The sequence below is a fragment of the Bacillus rossius genome (assembly GCF_032445375.1).
Source record: "Bacillus rossius redtenbacheri isolate Brsri chromosome 4 unlocalized genomic scaffold, Brsri_v3 Brsri_v3_scf4_2, whole genome shotgun sequence".
Taxonomy (NCBI): domain Eukaryota; kingdom Metazoa; phylum Arthropoda; class Insecta; order Phasmatodea; family Bacillidae; genus Bacillus; species Bacillus rossius.
Genome location: NW_026962011.1, coordinates 23,566,186 through 23,588,704, shown reverse-complemented (window position 1 = coordinate 23,588,704; position 22,519 = coordinate 23,566,186). Strand labels below are relative to the sequence as shown.

The 22,519-nt window shown below is 36.8% G+C and overlaps 1 protein-coding gene across 1 annotated transcript in view; it reads right to left on the bottom strand.

Annotated features, from left to right (window-relative positions):
* Positions 1-3,107: 3,107 nt before the first annotated feature.
* LOC134542376 (exocyst complex component 1) overlaps positions 3,108-22,519 on the bottom strand; it is a 50,102-nt gene continuing 30,690 nt past the window's right edge. Inside the window, exons 10-15 of the mRNA XM_063386556.1 lie at positions 17,591-17,781; positions 12,332-12,542; positions 10,133-10,283; positions 6,834-6,979; positions 5,030-5,224; positions 3,108-3,439 (exon numbers count right to left, since the gene is read on the bottom strand). Coding sequence (XP_063242626.1) covers positions 3,284-3,439; positions 5,030-5,224; positions 6,834-6,979; positions 10,133-10,283; positions 12,332-12,542; positions 17,591-17,781 — 1,050 coding nt within the window. The 3' untranslated portion in view covers positions 3,108-3,283. The remainder of the gene's footprint in view (positions 3,440-5,029; positions 5,225-6,833; positions 6,980-10,132; positions 10,284-12,331; positions 12,543-17,590; positions 17,782-22,519) is intronic.

Genomic DNA, 22,519 nt, shown 5'->3' with positions numbered 1-22,519 from the left:
GAGCTGAACAGAGTGCAATAATCATACTATAATGTCCAAATTAGTACAGTCCTTAAAAAATAGATTGAGTTTGAGTAGTCATAAATTTTTTGTGAGATGGAAAGATGTGCTGTGAATCCGCTGATGCGACCCCTCACGGAAAAACGGACTTATAAACGGAATGGTCGCAATAAAGAATTGCCCCCCCTCCCCCCCCCTTCCCATATCCAAATACATAAAAAATCACCTTTGTTCACATTTTTAGCCGTCTTTTGTATGCCTGCCTGCTTACAGTACAGCGCTCGCCAAGATAAACGTGAACACATAGCGCCCAACAAAGTGTAACAGACTTGTTTTTCAGGCGATTTTACTCAAATTTTCGACTTTCTCTGCTCAAATTTTTCACGGTTTCTCAAAAAACGGTTGTATAAACAGAATGGACGCATCAGAAGGGAGTCGCATCGGCGAGATTCTACTGTGTGTGTATATATATTTTTTCCATCATGTAACAAGTATGTAGGAAAAGAAAAATCAAACATGTATTGAAGTGGTTTCTGGAAAATTGGACAAACAATGCTGAAAATCAATAGTTAGGTTTAGTCAGCTACAATAATTATAAATAAAATGTTTGTAAAAGATTTGAATTTTTAGAAGAAAAAAGGTTTCCCATTGGCTACAGTCTTGGTCCATTTATAAATATTACCAGGTTATGAAAAATATTTAATTATAGGCAAGATGTTTACAATAGGTACATCGTAGCTAGACCCTTGGAAAGTGTTTTGCCATGATTTTACTCTATTTTAGTGTCTTTAATTTTTATTTTTCCCTCCTGTAGTTTATTGCTTACAATTTGACTTTTTCTCCTTCAAGACCCTTGAGAAATATATGATTGTACTTTACTAAGGTTTATTATATTATAATTTTGAACAAACTGTTATAATTTATGTACTGCGTAGAAAATTATTATTGGGACATCAATGTATGTAAAATAAAAATTCCACACTTTCAAAAAATTCTAGAAAATCTTAAGATTCAGGTTGTCCGTATTCTGGAAAAGCATGGAAAATCAAGTCAAGGATTTACTTGAAATCCAAAAAAAGAAGTTATGTGAAGACTTCACTGAAAGTACTTATGATGGGAAAAGGTAAAGCTCGATTATGCCACCACTCAGACTGTGAATTAGTGATGGCCCGATATTCAATATCCGATATCGGAGATCGGTAATATCGGCACATTTTTCAATATCGGACATCGGTAAATACTTGCGATATTTTGATAACCGATGTTTGCTCTCGCCAATAATACTTCTCACATAACCTTAACTGTAATTCCAAGCTTATTTTCCGCGGGCGTAATTTATCTTTCTTCACGTCGCCATATTACCTAGTAATTCCAAGCATATTTTCCACTGAAACAATTTCAAGCCTATTTCTTCTTTCTGATACTGCAATGCATCCCGACAGGTCAATTCTTCCATGTGTACACAAATCCCAGTCATTAATGCATATTTATTTGTTTCAGATATTCGCAAAATGTTTTCGCTTGATGAATTTTCGAAGTTCACTAAGTGTACATAAATTGAAAACATAAACAAAAATAATTACGATATTTAATTTAATAAGTGGTGTAGCCGTAAGCTTTGAATATATATACTGTATAGAAGTCGCGAGTGGATAGGATTTACTCTACGTTTTTCATAAGCGTATAATGAGCAGCTTGGGAACTTCACCGCTGCAGTGCGCTGCCGTAACGCCCTGTATCGTCTTAGTTGTTATTTACACGTTAGAGCGCAGCACTGTCGCCCGCTGTCATTCCCCGCACCACTCATCCATCATTCACTGCCGCTCAAGTTCGTTCAACGGGAGGGGGAAGGGGTGCTTGAAGAGTTCGACACTTGTCCGCTAGGGACCACCACAAGTCGATGCCCTACAGATGGTGGCGATTGCGGCGGTGAATTAACCAACTAACTCAAAACCGTATTAGAATTTTTAACCTGGGCTGGCGACTTCTATACAGTATATATATTCAAAGCCGTAAGTAAACATTGGAAAGAATAAAGTTGCTGCTTGATATAACCATAGAGTAAGTAAAGGATATAACAGGCATTTTCTTTCCGTGTCGTTTCATGGTCGCCAACTGCTGTTCTATACAAAGACGTTACGTAAGTTTTACAAAAGCTAAAATATGAAACGTGTTTAAGTAGGGCAAGTTGCAGCAAAGGTAATTATGTTGGCTATATTGCCAACAACATAAATAAAGATGTGTGGTTTTATAAACTCTGCAGTACGTTTCAAAGTTGTATTGAAATTACTTTTCACGTATTTTTAACGTGTTTTCGCACCAATAAATGGAGTGATACACTTGAACAATGGTCACAAAATTTACTAATGGAAGACCTTTCTTTCTAGCGTGTCGTTTACAGTGATGAAATTTTACAAAGGGTACAAATTTTTGACGTTTTTCAGACCGTATTTTTCGTAGATTACAGTTGAGACACTGGACTAAGTACATGCAGTGACTCGTGAATTTGAATTTAGAGATCTTATTTGTGGCCATTATGATAATTTCGTTATTAGCTTTCATTTTATGTGAATTTACAATATTTTACAATTAATAAAAAAAATATACATTCACATAAGTATGTTTTATTAATATTTAACATTTTTCATTATTGTCTCTAACAATACTCCAGAACCACAATTTTATAGAATCAGTATTAGAAATGAGATAGGCCTATTATCGGAATATCGGGTATCGGGTATCGGATCGGTAAATTTGGAAATATCGGTATCGGTAGCGGGTTTTTGGATATCGGGCCATCACTACTGTGAGTTTTTTTTTTTTTGTGTTTATTCATAATCATTATAAAGACATGCAAGGTTATGTTTTAAATAGACCAGCTGTGGGGATGGTGGCTGGATTTTCTTTATTTCTTTAAGAAAATTGCAAAATAAGTAAATTATATTTCAAAAATAATCTGGGATTGTTGGTTGTAATTTGTTGTAATTATATATTTTTTGTAATTGTAATGTTGGTCACGGAAAGTCAGGAAAAAAGTCAAGGAAAATTTATTTCAAATTTGTATGGACATCCTGAGGAATAACTAACTGGATGAAGGAGAAACTAAGTTTAGTAAATAATGTGTATTTACATATGAAAAACACAATATTTATAGTACAAAAAAGACGGTAAGTTATAATTACAATATTGCACAATGTGTATCATTTTCTCTCAGAAGAAAAAAAATCTTAATAAATACTGAAACAAAGGTGGAGGAAGAGTAACGTGGGAACAGCTGGGCAGGTCAGTTGTGGGTGCGGGCGATCTCGGAGAAGAACTCCAGTATTTGCTGGATGGAGAAGTCGAGGGTGATCATGGAGCCCGGGTAGCAGCGCTGGATCAGCTCCTCGATGCACTTGTACTGCGTGATGAACTCCTCCTGCATTGCATGCCACACCACCTGCAACGCACACACACGCTCCATCCTTAGTCTCTGTCTAGAGGCCCTTCATTTCCCTATGGAATTGCATGAACTTGAATAGGTTTTGAATTTTTAGTGTTTGTAAAGATACAATAGTCCTTAAAAGTTTTAATTATGAATATTCCCCCTCCACCTATTTTTCAATCAGACCATGGTAATTACATATGTACATAGTTTTAAAGCCTGAACAATTTTATTCCAAGCATTCGAACATTCCAATGATTGTATATTATGCATTTCCTCTATAATAGTTTTCTATGCACACAGGCAGACACACACACAAAGCCTTATGTATATGTGTGTAAATGTATATGTGCATATATAACTTGCAAACTACATGTCTGACCTGAATGAACGAGCTTAATAACTCATTGACATTGAGGTCACCATTGATGAAGAGAAGTGATTACATGGAAATGGTGCATTGATGGAATGAAAGTGTAGGGGAAACAGGAGTACCCGGAGTAAACCCACCAGCTCACTGGAACAACAGCTATTTTTACCACTATTAAAAAAAATAAAATAATTCTTCCCCCTACTTTTATGCCTGTACTGTGAAAGCCTGGAAAATAAGCAGTTAGCTGTTAGCTGCTAGCAGTTAGGTGATTGATTTAAAAGTTCAGCATCATGTGGACATCAAAGGTCGTTGGGGTGACGGGGGGTGAAACATCAAGCTGGAGCAGATGCTGAATGCGTTGGCAAGGGTAAACATGAATACCTCCTCAAGAAATGCAGTGGCTCAAAGCAACGTCCACCACGTTTCTCCACTAGCAAGAAAGCTGGGTATGACACTGAGGGATAATCAAACCCAAATCACCTTGGAGGAGAGTGTTTTGACTAGTAAAACTAAAACCCAATTCATGAAACCGTTTGAGTTCTGGAGACTGGATCTAGAGAGAGTAAGGTCCTCCGTAGAAGTGACCGTATCTAATCCTTGGAAATGGCGAGTGCCTGACATATTTACAAGAGGAGGTGGTAAGTTGACAAGAAACAGTTGGCAAATCTTAAATCGATAATCAGTGGGCTTTTGCAAATACGTCTATTTTTCCCCCATTCAAATTGATTTTAGAATTTAATATAATAAAATATATTCACTAATATCAAAGATTTTTTCTGATAAATATAATTATACAGTGAAATTTTATTTTCAGGCTTTACAGGAGTTCAAGAAAAATTTATCCTTGTAAATAAAGGAAATTAAAAAAAACAAACCTGTAACTGCATTTTCTTAACCCGGTAAATTTTAAATTTTGAACTTTTTTTTGTAGATCTGGTTTCAAACATAAAATATTATATTATTGGTAATTTTAAATAATATTTGATTATTAATGAAATACAAAACAATTTTTGAATAATGTTGCAGTACAATTTCTCAATAAATCATCTTAGCCTCATACATGTTATATTTCTTATACAATAATTTTTTTTTTTTTTGTGAATGAGTGTGACACGTTGTATGCCTATCTATTTGCAACCAATAATTGAAAAAAAAAAAAAAAAAAAAAAAAAAGAACTATTTAATTTGAGACATGAAATATTCCTGGAGTGCTCACAGCTAAAGGCGCTCACCTGGTTAAGGTTCTCCTCGGGGCAGAGGTGCTTGTCGACCTTGCGGTGCAGGCTGTCCAGCCCCTTCTTGACCTCTCGCGCGGGGTACTGCTGGATCACCTTGCGCAGCTCCTGCTTGCTGTAGGCCATCTGGTAGCTGATCTCGCTCTCCTTCACGCCCTGGGCCACACGCGCCTGCACCCCCTCGAAGAACAGCTGCCGACACCATCCCCATCCGCAATCACCACTACCGCTCGCCAACATTCATAAACATACTGATGGAACGTGCCAGTGTTAAATATAAAAAATTGTGGCAGTTGTCTTTAATTTTAAATGAAAGGTACTAACAAAAATGGCAAGGTTCAATATTCGAATGAGATCGTATCACTGTCAACAAAAACACACTGTCGACTGTCCATGTACATCTCATCACTTTCATAAACAGACAACTTTACTTAATCAAACTACAAACCACTAATTAGCAGTGCCTTGGCAAGCTACATAGGTTGGCTACAAGGAAATTATTCCCAAAAACAAAACACATATTAATCAACTAAAATTACTGATTTTTATTTAGAATAAAAAATTTGTATGAACTTTTGTGCACTGTCCACATAGACTATTTGCCAGTACTTGCATGCTATGCATTATACAGATTTGAATGCTCTAATAGGTACCTGAAAGTATTCCAGACCCAACAACAGAAGTTACTCATAAATTCATCCTCCGATGTATTAGTATAACCAACAAAAAATTACACATTAATTTAAAACACAAATAGAATAAGAACTTATTTAATTTTTCTAAGATATATTTTTCAGGCACTATTTATTTTCACACTTGCAGCAAAACTCAAACCTTTCGTTAACTTTTCACATGGGAGGATTCATATGTTTACATTAAGTTTTCATTGCCCATAATGTATATCAAAAACTAAGTTAAGTAAGTTAACACCAACTACAGTATTACTGCTGATTAGTTATCAATTATCATAACCTGCTAACTTTATGAATTAATTTTCTGATTGCAAACATTGATTACATCCCAATAACTATTACAGCCAAAAAACAGGCACTGATTTACCCAGCTAAATGTCTTCAAAACATATGAATTTCCAGCAATTTATAGCTACATTCCATCTGAATCCAAGCATGCACTGAATTCAAATAGTCCAACTGTTTTGTGTGTAATTGTCTAAATACACAGTGCTGTTTACTACAGTGAAAAACATTAAAAAGAACAGAAGAAAGCTGTATGCCTCACTGTATGGTGGGCCCAGAGGTACCTTTGCTCTTATTTTTCCCACACTCATTCCAAAGCGCTATCAGCAGTCTCATCTGGCACTTCCAGTGGAATGGGCCTGGTAATAACCTCCCCCCCCCCCCCAACCCGTGCCTTCATTGTGTGTGTAGGTGATGGATGAAAGTGGCTATGCAATACTATTTGGAGGCATATGACATGCAGTTTTACAACTAAGCTTGACTTGTCTAGTATCACTATGTGAGGCAAGTGATAAGAGGCCAACATTCCCTGTCTTATCATACACACATTCTGTCTCATGACTCAACAATGCCAATATCCAGAGGATAATTTAATTTATAAAAGAAATAAGTTCAAATCATTTTAGTATGCAAATTTTATTTATATTATGTAGGCTATATACCTGGCCATGAAACCATTTTCAATCAATTTCAATGTTGCATGTGTTACCTATGACAATGCAAAAATAATGCTGTAAGCCAAAATACAAAAATGCTACTAGCAGAAATGATAGATGCTATCTTCCACCACGTGTATGACATTAGGTAGCCAAACAAGAACTAACGTTTAGCTTCTCAAGAGGCCGGCCGAAGTATTGGGTGACGTATGCCTTGAGGGCTTCGCTGTACTTCTGCTTGGCTTCCTTCCGCCACTTTTCTAGCGCCGGGATCTTCAGCTGCGACAACACCGCGAACAGGTGGTGGAAGTTCTCTGTGAACAAACATCACCACATGCACTCATCTGCCTACTACATGTGAACCTCACCAATTTCAAGTACACTACCAAAAACATATAATTTGACTAAAATAAAATTTATAGCTATCCCACAATCTTCATTAATTTATTTGGTATTTTTGCGCTTAACTTAATGATCTTAATATGTACTTGTGCAGTCAGTCATATATTTTTAAAGTTCACTTTCGTAGATCCATTTGTTTACCCAATATTTTTATTAATACCATCTCACCACCTCAGATCTAGTAAATACATATTCATGCATAGAACGTGCAATCAAGGAAGTTTCATACAACAAAAATTCTCCCTAATATTTACTTTGATATGTGGTACTGAAACATTAGCTCGTACATGATTTCCAGGTGGTTTAGGCAAACAAAGAGCCAATAAATGAGATCAGCTGTGAATGGCCACATTTCCATTGTTCGTGGTTATTGGGCATGTCCGCTAACAGATTACCAGAGACAAAATTTAAAGGTATTATTTTGAGGCCAATTTAGTTTTTAAAATAGGAGATTCCCGGTTTATTTTTTTATTTATTTATTATGAAATGTTTATTAAAAAAAAGTTTTATTACTGAAAAATAGAATGATAGTTCAATGTTCCATGATACTAATTTCTCCAAAACAGTGTCATTTTGGCTGATAAATGATGCACTTTATCAATATACAGCAAAACCCCTTATTTGCACTTTTCATGGGGACAAAGTAAAAAAATGTAAAAAGCGGGAAAGTGTAAATAATGGGAAAAGTAAGAAATACGTTAAAGTTAATTAAAACACAGTCGCATCCTGCAGCGTTCATAACAAATACGGGCTACATTACACATACGCATTGCACCACAGTAAAAAAATTTAAAAAAAAAGGGCCACAAATTGGAAATTTACTAGGCATGGTCGGGCAGAGAAATTTGACTTCGGGCGGGCTCGGGCGGGTAATTGTCCAAAATTTTCGGGCTCGGGCAATCTCGGTCGGGCATCAAAATCAGTTAATTAAATAAATTTTGAACATAAAATAGTCGTACTTAAGTTTGCATTGACAAACCTGAACTGTTTTTATTTATTTACTATACCGCACTGATATGAAAGTTAAACATTAAACTAAAAAATAGAGTGCATATTAATCTTGGAAATAAAGTGCTTATTAACTAAATTGTGTTTGGGTAGCTGCTTGAAGGTTCATTGTCACTGCTGATTGACCTACACTTCCACTGGTATCCATTTTGGTAAAATAATGACATTAATTAAATAGAAACAATTCACAACCACTTTCTGCAAATGCCACACAACTACAATGTGTGTAATTAAAGTCAGCTTATAATCCTTCTCGCGCACAGCAAGCAGCTCCACCGGCCTTGAACACTACTTTGTGACTATTGAGCAGTGAGCATCCGCCATGCGTGCGTGCGCGCGCGTGCGTGTGTGTGTGTGTGTGAGAGAGAGAGAGAGAGAGGCGGGCGACCAGCTGCATCGTTAGTCAGCCAGCGAGAGTAACGGTAAATGCTGACCTTGACCACTTCCGCTTGCTGCAGGGCTCACTCTCTTATATCTGTCTCCCCCTCCCACAAACACACTTGCTGACCGGGCACCTTCTTTATCTTATCTCTCACGCACACTCACTTCACCGGCTGGTGCCAGGACGGCGGCGGCGTGGCATGTTCCTGCAGCTGCCGCGCGTTCCAAAAAAAAGAAGCTTTGTTTACTTGCGCCGTGCGGTATTGCCGTTTTCCAAGGTGCCCGATATGTTCGGGCACTGAAATACCCGCCCGGAATTTCGGGTATACTTGATACCCGAAACACTGCCCGAAATTTCGGGTACCCGACCATCCCTAAAATTTACCATCAATAGCGCGTCGTGCGCGGAGAAAGGTCATCCTACTCAATCAGCTGTTATGGCGCGGCGTAGCCGCTGGCTGGCTCTCTCTGTTGTCTGAGCTGCGCATGCGCAGTATAACTCACTCAACGCTCCGCCCAGACTCGTGACGTTCCATCAGCAGCCAGCCAATAGATGCGAGCTTAGCGGAAAAAAATATAAACACCACCTCCCGTGTACCAGTTTTGTCCAGTTCTAATACCAGTTTATTGGTATATGCACCAGTTTTCTCGCTGCCGTGACGTGTTCAAGTTTACGTTCATCTTGATGTCTTGATACCAATAATTAATTATTTACGATACCCAGATATAAATGGTTAGTTTAAAAAATATGCGTCAACTGTACAATACTTCCGAAATTATAAAATACGTTTAAAACAGTTACCAAGACTCCGCTCATTTTATCTAGTGAAGTTTATGTCTCGTACCAGTATTTCGGCTAAGTTGTGACATAAATATAGTAACAGAACGTTTATACATTCGTGAGTTTACGTTTTTCCCGAGTACATTTTAGATTGTCTCCTGCTATAATTACTCGGACTTTTACACGCCTAGGCATAAATTATTATATGTTTAGAAATAAAAGCAACTTTTCATGTTATAAAATATGTTTATTTTGCGATTTAAAATGTTCACTGCCGACTATAAAAGTTACGTTTTTCACAATGTTTTTAGGCCTACTATCGTTGTTACGTGACGTAAATAGCGGGATGGATTAGATTTTTGAGACGTAATTCGCGTGAAAGTATTGTATTGGATTAAATGGGAACCACATGGGACCTGAAGAATATACGTAGTGCAAATAACGGGAAAACGTAAATAACGGTAACGTAAATAAGGGTTTTCACTGTAATAAGCATCTATAACTTTTGGGATTAATAAAATTGGTTTAATATTTATGTATTTGAAACATATTATAAACTCATAAGGTAAAAATGAGTCACTAATAACAGCTGCAAGATTGAAAAATTAAACTTTCTCCAATATTTTTTTTATTAAATTATGGTACAAATGTCAAATTAAATAAATTACTTTCATTGAATTTAATATTTAAAATGTTAGTTACTTGTCATTATAGTTAAGTTTCGATTGAAAATCCTTATTTGTTGCATGATTTTAACTGCATTTTGGTGTTGTGGTGCATTAACTTGAATTTTTGTGTTATTACAGTTTTATCGCAATTAACCTTGTCCTTTCAGATGGCCAAAACCAGCCTTTGAATGCAGAATGAACACGAGCCCAGAATGCCAGGGGCTCACCCATCTTGATGACCTCCTCCGGGCCCTTGTGCTCCGCAGCGTTGCGAGGGACGGCCTCGAAAATGGCTGCCATCAACTTGGGGTACCACTTGTCCAAGTCAGTGCGGTGCTCCGGGTTCCTGAAGATGGACTCAGCTGTTGAAGCAAAGTCCTGCACCACAACACACGTGTTATGAGTCCCTAGTGGCGAGACAGGAATTTATTTATTTCGGGAAAGAATTTGGGAAAAAAGAAAAAAAAAATTCGTAGTCAAAAAATAACTTACTTTAACAACAAACAACATGGACATATACAATTCCCAAAATGCATCACTAACTTTGTTGTTTGTGATTCTAGGTGTTGTAACAGCTCAACCTTTCATCAACCTAAATAACATACTGTCTTCACTGACATCCCTATTTTCCCCATTGATCAGTTCAAACGAGGATACTGGTAACAAGGTATCACTAGAGGCACGATTATATGATAATGCGCGATAAAACGAACTAACACCGAAAACCGCTTGAAAACACGGAAGAAAAAAAAAAAAAAAAAAACCTGTGCAAAATCCGTGATATGTCACAAAATTTCGTCTACCCTGATTATTTACGTTTTTTTTCCCATTCTGTAAGGACAATTCACTATCTTGAGCACAATCAAATATTTCTGACAGTAACTAGCAGCCATATATATTATATGCGACTGTGATTCATTATAGATTTTAAAATGAAGTCTCGGAATTAACATATTTTCTTTGAACGGTAATCTTGTGTACCATAATAATTTAAGATGTTGATAACTATGATACAATGGCCGCCGTTCACTTTTTGTAAATACAAAAATAACAAACGTCCAAAATATTTTTTTTCTAAGATTACGTTTTTAATCATTAAAATATTACACACTAAAGCGCATTGCTTTTACTGTTTATTTAAAATAAAGTACATAGGGTACGAAAATAAAATTAACCCTGGTTAACGTAACGATTGTAAATAATAAATAGTACATGTTTATGTCTGTATTAATTTTCACGTACGTATCTTGGTATTCGGTATGCGTTTGCATTCGCATCTATTCTCCATTGTTTTGATCTTTCCAGCACGGCAAGTTTTTGCGTATTAAGAGGTTAAATTCTTCCTATGTGATTAAAAATTTTTGATAATGCCTAAAACGAAGGTTTCTGCCAGTGATCGATCGAAAGAATTTTCCAGCGAAGGATTTTATTTCAGTGATAAAATTTTAATGTGCAAATTCTGTAACTGCAGGCTAGACTACGAGAGACACGATATGCTTGTGAAACATGTCGCAAGTGAGAAACATAAGCGTTTGAGGCAAAACTCATCTGTTAAATGACATACTTGTCTAAGAGTCTTTAATGCCATTAATTTGCTGTTCAACCCAAGAAATGTGAGTAGGGTTAGCATAGAAGATGCAAACCTACAGAAGTCTCTGCATAACTTGCCTTCTGTTTCCCATCTTCCCATTGATACATTCATACATGGCTATGTTGCTTTCAAAAAAATAATTGAAGATGAACTTTCATTCAGAAACAAGCCAAATTGATGTTGCAAAGGTACTTTGCTCCCTTACAGGGGACTACAGTGAATTTGCTCAAGCCAGTTTAAGGGCAATCTGGTTCCCAACATCAAATGTTGATGCAGAACGTTTATTTTCCAGGTACTCACTGGTAGTTAGTGACAGAAGACAACATCTCACGCCAGAAATAGCGGAAAATTTAACTATGATAGCATTTCAATAAAACTGTCTTAATAGTAACTTTGGAAGTGCTTAATTATGTAATTTTGTAGTGTATGTGATTGTAATTAAGTCATGAAATTTTTAGTAGTTATTTAAAAGTTTGAATATATGAATTTGCAAATGAACTTAATTATCTATGAATTTGCAAATGAACTTAATTGTAATTAGATCATGAGGTTTTATTGTTTATTAATATTTGTTTTAATAAATTTGCATGTCGTACAGAAAAGCAAGAAAATTTTGCCGTGGGTATTTTGAGCAAAAAAATAAAACCATATAACACCGAAATCTTTATTTCTTTACACTGAAATTTGTCTTAAAATAACACCACAAAATCTTGACTCTAGGTATCACCTACATCTGTATTGAATGACAGTTAAAACAAGGATAATGGTAACACAGCAACAGCCACCTCTGTACCGAACAAGGACACTGGTAAGGTGGTAATGTGGAGACGCCCACCTCGAAGTTGGCCACGTAGGGCAGGATGCCGCACCTGCCCTTGCGGCTCGCCCGGGCCTCCTCCACGGAGGCCAGCTGCGACTGCATGTACGTGTCGAAGTTGCGCTTCACCTCCACCAGCACCGAGCCGAACGTGGTGCTGAGGAAGGACCCCGTGTCCTGCGCGGACATCACGTGCTGCCGCAGCCGCACCAGCACGGACATGCACATGCTAGGCGCAAGGCCACACAGACACTAAATACTAAACTAAAACTGCACAGAAGTTTGCAAAACAAAAATAACAAAGGTAAGGAGAGACATAACCTCCATATATAAGATTTAAAATATTTGCCAGCCACAATACAGGATGTCCACACAAATATGTAATAAATTTTCCTTGTATTTTTCCTGACTTTCCATTACCAAAATTACAAAATTTCCCTAAACAATTTTTTTAAAAAAATTTACTTATTTTGCAATTTTCGAAAGAAATAAAGAAAATCCAGCCTTCACCACTATTCTCAGATCTGGCCTAGTTCCCTCTTTTTTACTATCTTTTCCTTATTTAATAGAATTTTGCACATACAATTTTATAGTGTGTATTTCTATGCACTAAAACACATCTATAACATGCATTCACTCTCTGGGTGATGGCAGACTGCCAACATGACACTCTCCCCTCATATTACTATCGTTGAAGAAATTCCCTGACTTTTCTTGACCAAGTCCAGCTTGTAATTTGACTTTTCCCTGACTTTCCAGAATGTGGACACCTTGATAATGGCAAGTAACACCAACATATTAAAACTATTAGTACCATCATTTTTACTACATGCATATGGAGTGTCAGTAAGTAATTGTCTCAACATTTATTTATTAATTAATTTTTAAGGCTACATTTTATTCATGAAGGTAGTGCAATATTAAAAACATATGAATCAGACAATAAAATGCAGTATGTCCTTAAAACAATGTCCCAGTTATAAATGTTGTTACAGTATTAAGAAATTATAAAAAAAAGTGTCGTTCTACGAATTTAGTGTTTTGAAATTTCGTTTGTGCCACTTCAATACATCTATTATTTCTGGTAGTATAGTAATTATGATGAATCGTTTATATGCATTGAAGTGTTAAAATTACAATCATGCTGCTAAATTATTAATGTTTTATCCAAACTAGCGTGTATTAATTTCAAATTAAATTTTGTGAAATTCCCTTGTAGTAATTCTCTTGTAATTTGAAAACTTGAATTTTGAACCATCATCATTTAAAAAAACTGAAGGATTGTTTGAGAACATAAAGACTGTGAGAGAATGTGTACTCAAAAATAATCTTAGAAAAAAGTGTACAACACACAAATACAAACAAATTTTTTTAACTATAAATGGCAGTAGAAGTGAATAGTGATACGCTAAAATTTTTATTGTTCCCAACCCAAAACATTTGCTTGTATTTAAAAAAAAATATAACAAATTCATTATAAAATTATTTTATTAGTCTGTAATTTTTTACGTGGTCTATGAATTTGACATGGTCTTATTCAAGTGGATGTGTTACATTTCCTGACATTGTAATGGTTTGACAGTCTTATTGACTCATTTGTAGTTAGCCTTAACAAGTGTCTATGTTTCAGAACATTCAATGTATGGTATGAATTATGAAAGTGATAAAAAGCATTCCGCCAATACAGTATTAACTTTAGGCACGCTCCTAAGTGTTATACCTGTAGTGTGTGCATTTACTCTTTTCCCAATGCACAATTAGTGCTGTTCTTGTTTCTGTGTGCTCTGTGGCCAGATATACACCATGAAAACAAATGCTTAAGAGACAACTATGTAATTTAATACATTTTTAAAAAATTGTATCTGAAACATTGTATTTTGCAAAGGAAAATTTGGAATTACAATTTCGGAAATAGAGTTTCCTGTATTTCATTAGGAGTACCCAATCTGATGATTTTTTTATTTCTTAGGAGATGTAACTGGAAAAAGCCAATTTGGTTTCAACTGCTGTTTTTACTTATTTCAACAATTTTATTATAACATTTAATATTAATGATTTTAGTTTCTTTTGAGCATAACACATAATTTAATAGAATGCATTGTCATTAATAGCACAGGCCTGCGATGAAAAAATTGTTTGGAATTTAAAGGGTGATTCTTAAGTATTTTAGTGTGCTCAATTCAGGAAAAATATTTTAAAAAGTCCATCACGTACAGTTTTTTTTACTAAATATACTTACCGTACAATTGTTATATTACAATTTTCCCCTCAGGAGTAAATGCATACACTAATGTTTTCTGATTTTGTATATTTATAATTATAATTGCGGGGTCTAATTAGTTTTAATTGTTTTAAAGATTTCTGGTATAAAAGCATTAAAGTTCAAGAGCAGGTGATAAAGATGACTTTCGGTAGAGGAATGAGAGCAGCCAGGGTGAAGAGGTTCTTGGCCGCCAGACAGCCAAGAACATGTTCAATCAGGTTCTAACAGGATTTTTCATGTTCTGTCCTTCTCGTTCATAGCACTTCTTACTTTCCTTCTATCATTCTTCCCTTGGTGTGCCGACCTCCGTAGCGTAGTCGGATGCACACCGGCTTACGGTGCGAGGGGTTCTGGGTTCGAGTCCCGGGTAAGGCATGGGTGTTATTTACAAGCTACAAATTGATTGATTAGGGCATGATAATGATTCGAATATGGACGAATTGTACAGAGATTTTATTGATAAGATATGATAAAAGAAAAAAAAGCTTCGTATAAGGACACGCTCATTTCTGGCTGAACGGGTACCCCCCAAGGCCATAACTATCAAGGTAGAAGAAGAAGGTTCCCTTGGTGTTGACACAGTTAACGTGGTCTTACAGTCGTATAAAATCTAATTTGCTCTTGGTTTTGTTTGTGTGTGTTTTTTGTTTTTTTGACCACTGACTTATTTATTTATTTATAAAATGACCTCCAGAGGATGTCGTGTTTCTCCTGATAAGTTTTGTTATATTTGTGGAAGTTTTATTGTGAAAAAACAACAGAGAAATATTACTGATTTTGTGAAAACAGCGTATTTTGCCTATTTTGGTATGAAGCTAGGGGACCAAGACAAATCGTGGGCACCACATAAAGTGTGTTCTATTTGTGTAGAAGAACTTCGTCAGTGGACCCAAGGTAAGAAAAAATCTTTTCGATTTGGAATCCCCATGATCTGGAGAGAGCCTCGTAATCATTCAGATGATTGCTATTTTTGTTCTTGCGATATTCAAGGTTACAATTTGATTAATAAGAAACAGATTTTTTATCCAAATATTCAGAGTGCTATGCGTCCTGTTCCCCATGGTCCAGATATTCCAGTACCCGTTGCTCCAAAGTCATTAGATGATATATCACTACCAGAAACATCTGAAGAAGAAATCACTGTTTCAGGTGATGAAGAATTCTATATACCTCAAAGTGAACCTCAACTGTTTTCCCAATGTGAATTGAACGATTTGATCAGGGATTTAAGTTTATCTAAAGAATCTGCTGAGTTGCTATCTTCTCGACTGAAAGAAAAAAATTTATTAGCTCCAGGTACTTCTTTCTACTGGTACAGAAACCGTGAAAAACATTTCACTCCATTCTTCACTCAGCATGAGGAACTGGTTTACTGCCATAATATAACAGCGTTAATGGGTATGTTTAATATTGAGTATAATAGCAATGAATGGCGTCTTTTCCTTGACTCGTCAAAGAGAAGTTTTAAAGGCGTACTTCTGCACAATGGTAATAAGTATGCATCAGTACCAGTAGCCCACTCTGTTTACTTGAAAGAGCGTTATGAAAATTTAGAAATGATATTGTCAAAGATTAATTATAATGAACATATGTGGACGATTTGTGGAGATTTAAAAGTGATCTCTATGTTACTGGGACAGCAGGGAGGGTACACAAAATTCCCATGCTTTATATGTGAATGGGACAGTAGAGACAAAAGTTCACATTGGATTAGAAAGGAGTGGCCAAGAAGAGAAGCATTAGTACCAGGAGTTAAAAACGTGTTAAGAGAAAATCTTGTCGAACCAGAGAAAGTTCTTCTGCCCCCACTCCACATTAAATTGGGTATTATGAAGCAATTCGTCAAAGCATTGCCAAAAGATGGCCCGTGTTTCAAATACTTGGGAGAAAAGTTTCCAGGATTGTCTGAGGCGAAATTGAAAGAGGGCATTTCTGTCGGCCCTGATATTCGTAAGTTGATGAAAGATGATGTGTTTGAGACGAAAATGAATATAACAGAAAAAGAGGCTTGGCTTTCTTTGAAAGAGGTAATAACCAAGTTTCTAGGAAATTATAAGGACCCTAACTACATGTTCATTGTAGAGAATATGCTGACTAAACTGAAAAATCTGGGTTGTTCGATGAGTTTAAAACTTCACTTCCTGAATTCCCATCTTGACTACTTCCCACAAAACCTAGGAGCTGTGAGTGAGGAACAGGGTGAAAGATTTCACCAAGACGTGAAAGAAATGGAAAGGAGGTATCAAGGTCGATGGAACATTACTATGATTGCTGACTACTGTTGGATGCTGAAGAGGGACTTACCGGACAAAGTCTACAAACGAGAAAGCCATAAAAGGAGCTTCAAAAAGAAGAGAATGAGGCATAATGAAGACGAATAAACATACAAATTGGTCATATCATACAGTAAATGGTGTTAAAAGCGCTCTAAGTGATTTATGAACAATAAATTTTATGATAAATAAAAATAAAGTGAAGTTTCTTGATCATTTATAAAATTGTATTATTTCTCCTAATTTTTATTTGCATTTTGTAGGAAAACCTTACGTGATGGAAAAAAACCATGGTCATATTTGGATTCAGCACACTTAAAAATATAAAGTTCAGCCACCAAATGTGAAACAATTTTCAAAAATTCGAAAAATGCAGGCCTGTGTAGTTGACTGACTGCCACAAATATTTCCTACTGTGAAATAATAATCAGTGTTTAGCACTGGATTATTTTTTTGTCAGTTTGATTACAAATTTAATAATACTGCGAACAAACATTAGTTTGTGATGTTATAAAAAATAAAAATAAAATTGTAATAAAACATCAAAATTTATTATAATTAATGATGGTATACAAAATAATATGATTAATGTTAACAAGCCGGTTGGTATCAATCTGGCAATTAGTGGCCGCCATTTACTCTGTTCTGCAATCTAAGCACGAGACACGGTATAGGCTAGTGAAAGAGGCCAATGAGAGGGGTTGTACCACGGACATCTGGCCGGACTGCAGGAGCACTCACAAGCTGTCTGTCTTCTCATAGAAGGCCACGAAGGCCAGGAGCTCCGGACGCAGGCACGAGAACAGTTCCCCCATCATGCGCCGCACCTCGCCGTTGATCTGCTTCTCCATCTTCTTGAGCGGGAGGACCGACACGGGCGAAGTCGCGTCGAGCTCGTCACTGCCGGGCGGCGACGGCCCGTCCAGAATCGCCTGCGTGTCACACACTGTTGCTCTGCGGTTCGACACAGCCCAGAACGTTATGACCATAGCAGGGTGTCTATAAGTACTTGTTGAAACTATTTCAGAAAATTTTAATAAAGATTTGTTACATGTTTTTCATATTACAGGGTGAGTTACACAAATAATAACAACTATAAGAGGAACATGAATTAAGTAGAAAAGCTTAACACATTTACACTGTGCAACTATAAACTGAAGTAATAAAGAAAATGCAAGTAAGCAAAATGCTGCTGGAAATTATGTACACTTTTGTTACTTAAAGCACCATTACTGTTTAGATTGGGTCTTTTTCTTCAATTTTGTGACCAGTTCACTAGAGTATTTAATTTTTTTTGTGACTTTTGTGGCATTTGGTCTGGATATTTTTTTTTTCTTCCTATGTAAGCTGTTGTGCAAGGCCAAAATAAAAAAAAATAACTATTTTCTTTGGGCTACTATTATTAATAAAAAAACAGTGCTGTTTTCAAAAACACTAATGTGCAGCAAGTACAAAAATATGTATGTTAGAAAATAATTTTTTATTCGTCCCAATTGTCCGTCCAACTTTACTAAATGCAAATTGAATGCTGTTATTTAAAACTAGGAAATCAAAAGACAAACAATTTAAAAAAAAAGTTGGGTGGTTTTAATAATCTGAAAAGAATTCAGGAGAGATCTGTATCCACAAAAATTAAATTAAAATAGGTACAAGTTTGGCTAAACATATGAATAATTTTTAAAACTGGGATAGTAAACCAGAAAACAGTGGAGACCTCTGTCAAGGGCTAGCATGAATATCAAAGCCAAATTTGAAAGAGGCCTAGACACTGAAGTGAAATTGGTCATAAGCACACAGTCTATACAGACTCATTAGGATATTAAAAAATTCTTTAAAATATACAACAAAAAAATTACTTAACTATTTCAGCTAAACAATTTAAATGTTGTTTATACAATTTCTTCTCTCTAGCCTCTAAAGAAGAATACAAGCAGTAGTGCTGTCATTTTAGGTAAAGAGAAACAGCCATTGAAATTTGTAATTTAACTTTGAAGATGAAATAAATTCCCAGTAAGGACCCACTACGCCCAATGTGATCACCACTAACATTTATCAATAGCAGCTTGTTCAGCAGTCGTGAAGCACAATCTCGTACTGATGACCTCAGAGTATCCCGCATTATCACTTAATTACCACACTATGATAGGACCCTTCAGTTCGGCTGCCACGTTCGAAACGGCTTGCCACTTGTGTCTCTGTCAACTTCAGGCATTTATTAAATTTTGCACACTTGACTTTCAAAACAAGAGGAAGGTCACTGTCACCATGAAATTTTTAAGAACTACCTATCTTGTTTTCCAACCCATTAAAACGCAGGGTGGCCACTATATTTGTGATAAAAAAATTCCAGGTTTTTTCCAGGTTTTTCCAGGTATTTTCAAGATTTTCCAGGTTTTGCAATATATATACAAAATGACATGTTTTTATTTATGTAATACATGATACAAAGCACACATTTTAAAACACGGAACTGTATAGTACTAAATATAAAACAAAAATGCACAAAATGTGATACATACCCAACTAAAAAAACAGGTGGCAGTTTACTAAATATATATTTGCCACATAACTTTAACCTTTTTTGTGTTTAAAAATTTCTTAGTCTATGAGAGCGGTCTGTTTTAAGGCATCACTCATTATTTTGACTTTTTTTGCCCTAAGTTCCCTGAGGTTCTTTTTTTTTTTTTTTTTTAAACCAAATATATTTGGTATATTTTGTGCGTATTAAACAGGGCACAACACTGGCCGGCTGGTGGTTGTTTTCATTCAAAACGTGGCTAAAGAACTTGCATGGATCAGGCTGAAAACATCAGGCTATACGTGTAAGTTATAAGGAATCTTATTAGTGTCATGAATTGAGAAATGTTTTTCGAGTAGATACACACATCGACCTACCGGATGCTCGCCCGCGTCTTGTTTTAACTGTCGCAGCGATGTTTATTTTGACAGCTCAAGCAATTATCTTTTCCCGTGAGTTGATGGAAAAAGGTCGCTTCACACAGCATAAAAAAAGGAGCTACGCCACTTATTCCCCACGCAGGAAACACACTGGCTGCTGTCTGTCATCCCCCGCATTTCCCCCTTCCTTTCTTCTAACATTCCACGTCCCGCCTCTCGCGCGAGCAATAACGAAGCGATGTAGCAGTTGCACCACGCATTGGGTCGTGTTTATGCTTTGCTGGTGACCGCAGGAGGTCTAACATGCTTTTATTCGGTATATATGATCTTTCATTGCGTTTTTTTTTAAAAATATTTTTTTCTGTTTTTCACATTTTGGTCAAAATTTCCAATTTTTTTACGGTTCCCGAGAATGTACTCGTAAAATCACTGCTTCGTTAAATCCGGTGTTCGTGAAATCGGGGTTCTGGTGTACATAATAATTATATGTTTAGTATTATTATTTTACAAATTTTAAGTGAACATAGCATTACCGACGTTAAAGCTAAGTTAATGCGGAAGGTTTATCGGCCGGCCTCAACACGCTGCGAATTTTCAAAAAAAAAACGTGCAGTGTCGTTAATTACTGGACATATTTGACAGTTTATTGATAAGCGATGGATTACAAGACGTCGTAGTTTATAACACCGCTAAACCGTTGGAAGCTACTAGTATAAATTAAAGTACTAATAAAACTTTGTTACAGGAAGCATGGGCTTCATCCTGAGCAGGTTGAGTGGAAACAAAATTCTGTAACTTGCAGGTTTCTTGATTGGTTATTTATAACTCTATCGTAATTCTTAGATTTGGCATGGCTTGTAAATGCTCCCCTACCCATCGTATCGATCTTGAAACTTTTATTGCATATCTTGCATCTCGCACAAGTTCTGTCTTTCGCATCCTCAGTAGCCCATGGAACCTCAAGACTCATAACGACAGGAATACCTAGTAGACATTGCCGCAATAGCTTCCTAACAAACTGCACAGCGTAAGACTAAAACCGCTCGAAGACTTGTACTGAACAGAACAAATTAGAACAACACCCCGTGTTGCACGCCGTAGTGCGGTTCATATTCCCCCTCCCCCTCCGCCTCTTAGTGACGTATTGCGTCTATGAGGAAAGAAGAAACATGACACGCCTGGGAACACTACAGTCGCTGCCAACATGACACTGTACAGATTTGCCGCGTGATTATCAGACGCCGCGATGTACGTCTTATATAAGTTGTGCGCATTTACACCGCAGCATTTGCCCAGGAAAGAAATAAAATTCCAGACAGTTTCCCGGTTTTACCCGGGCCCTTTCAAATTCCCGACATATTCCCGGTTTTTCCCGTTTTCCCGGTTTGGTGGCCACCCTGAAAACATTAAAACAGAATTTCAGTACTTATTAATGAATATTTTGTACCCAAATGTTCAAAATAAGAAGAAAATTACTGTCTACATCTTTGGAAGCTCTGGATGGACAAAAGAAAAAATAGTGTTTAACCTCAAGCTTTGCAAAATGATTTCTAGATATAAAAATAAGTTTGGATGTTTGTTTTCTATCTAAATCAAATCTACAGTTTTATTTAAGCTTGACGTCGGCCGGGGCTTCGCCCTGAGCCTGGACAGGCTCCGCTCCCTCCCGGCATTTCACCGCGAACGTGTGTTTGTTACGAATTGCGCGCCAGGACCTCCCTCATGAGGGCGCTGTAGAAGCAGTGCGACGGCCCCTAATTATGTACCTAATTAATTATTGTAACCTTTTATTTTTAGCCCCAGTGTTTTTATGTTCAAGCCAACGTGCTCTTTTACTTAATTTTATAATATATTCTAGTTTTACAGACGTTGCGCGGACGAATCTGCACGGACCGGAACTTGACCTCAGTTGTGATTCTTTTAAGTCTCTCATTAAATAATTACAGAAGTGTTAATGGTTTTTAACTAAGAGTATTGTGTTTTGTAATTAAATAATGTGTTTTGTAATTATCTTCACTTTCGCCGGGGCACGGGATCACTAATTAACATAACGGTTTTCGTACGGCGGAAGTGCGCCATTGCGAGGGTAGCGTCGCCAGTTCCTCTTCAACAGCCATCGAGAGTAGACGCGTCAGCACCCCGGGGGCCGCAATCTTTGTGCATCTGATCAAGTATTTCTGTTTTATAATTTGTTCCTAAATAATTTCAATCTCTAGCCTTCGGGGCCGCTCTCGGTCGGTGGGACGTTTAATTAAATATTTATATAACTCGTTACGAGCTTCTTTGTCGCAGTCCACAGGAGACTCATAGCGCATGGCCACATGGTTGGCCCATGCTTTACCTAAGCTGATCCGTGCCCAGGCCTTTTACTGTTTTAATGGAGAACGTGTAGGGAGGCGTGAGTTATGTTATTAAACCTAAATTTTCACTGAGTCGTGAGTTATATTTTACGTAATGAGAATCCAACCTTTGTACGAGTGTGGCGTGCCCGACGCCTAGAGCGGGCCAGGTTTGGTGTAGATCGACATAAGCGAATCAATAGGGCTGGTAAATCGTCCCACATGGGTCACGTCACGCCCTGAGAGAGAGGATTGGCCGGGGTCCACGTGCCCATTTCACGTGGTGGCGCCCGTGAAGCAGTGGAGAAGATAGCCCTCAAGCTGAGTAAAATGTTTTATAATTGGTCTTGGACCAAAATAACAGGAATATCACGGTCTGCCTTTCGAACAAATATTAGAAAATTATATATATTACAATTAAAAAAATTATATC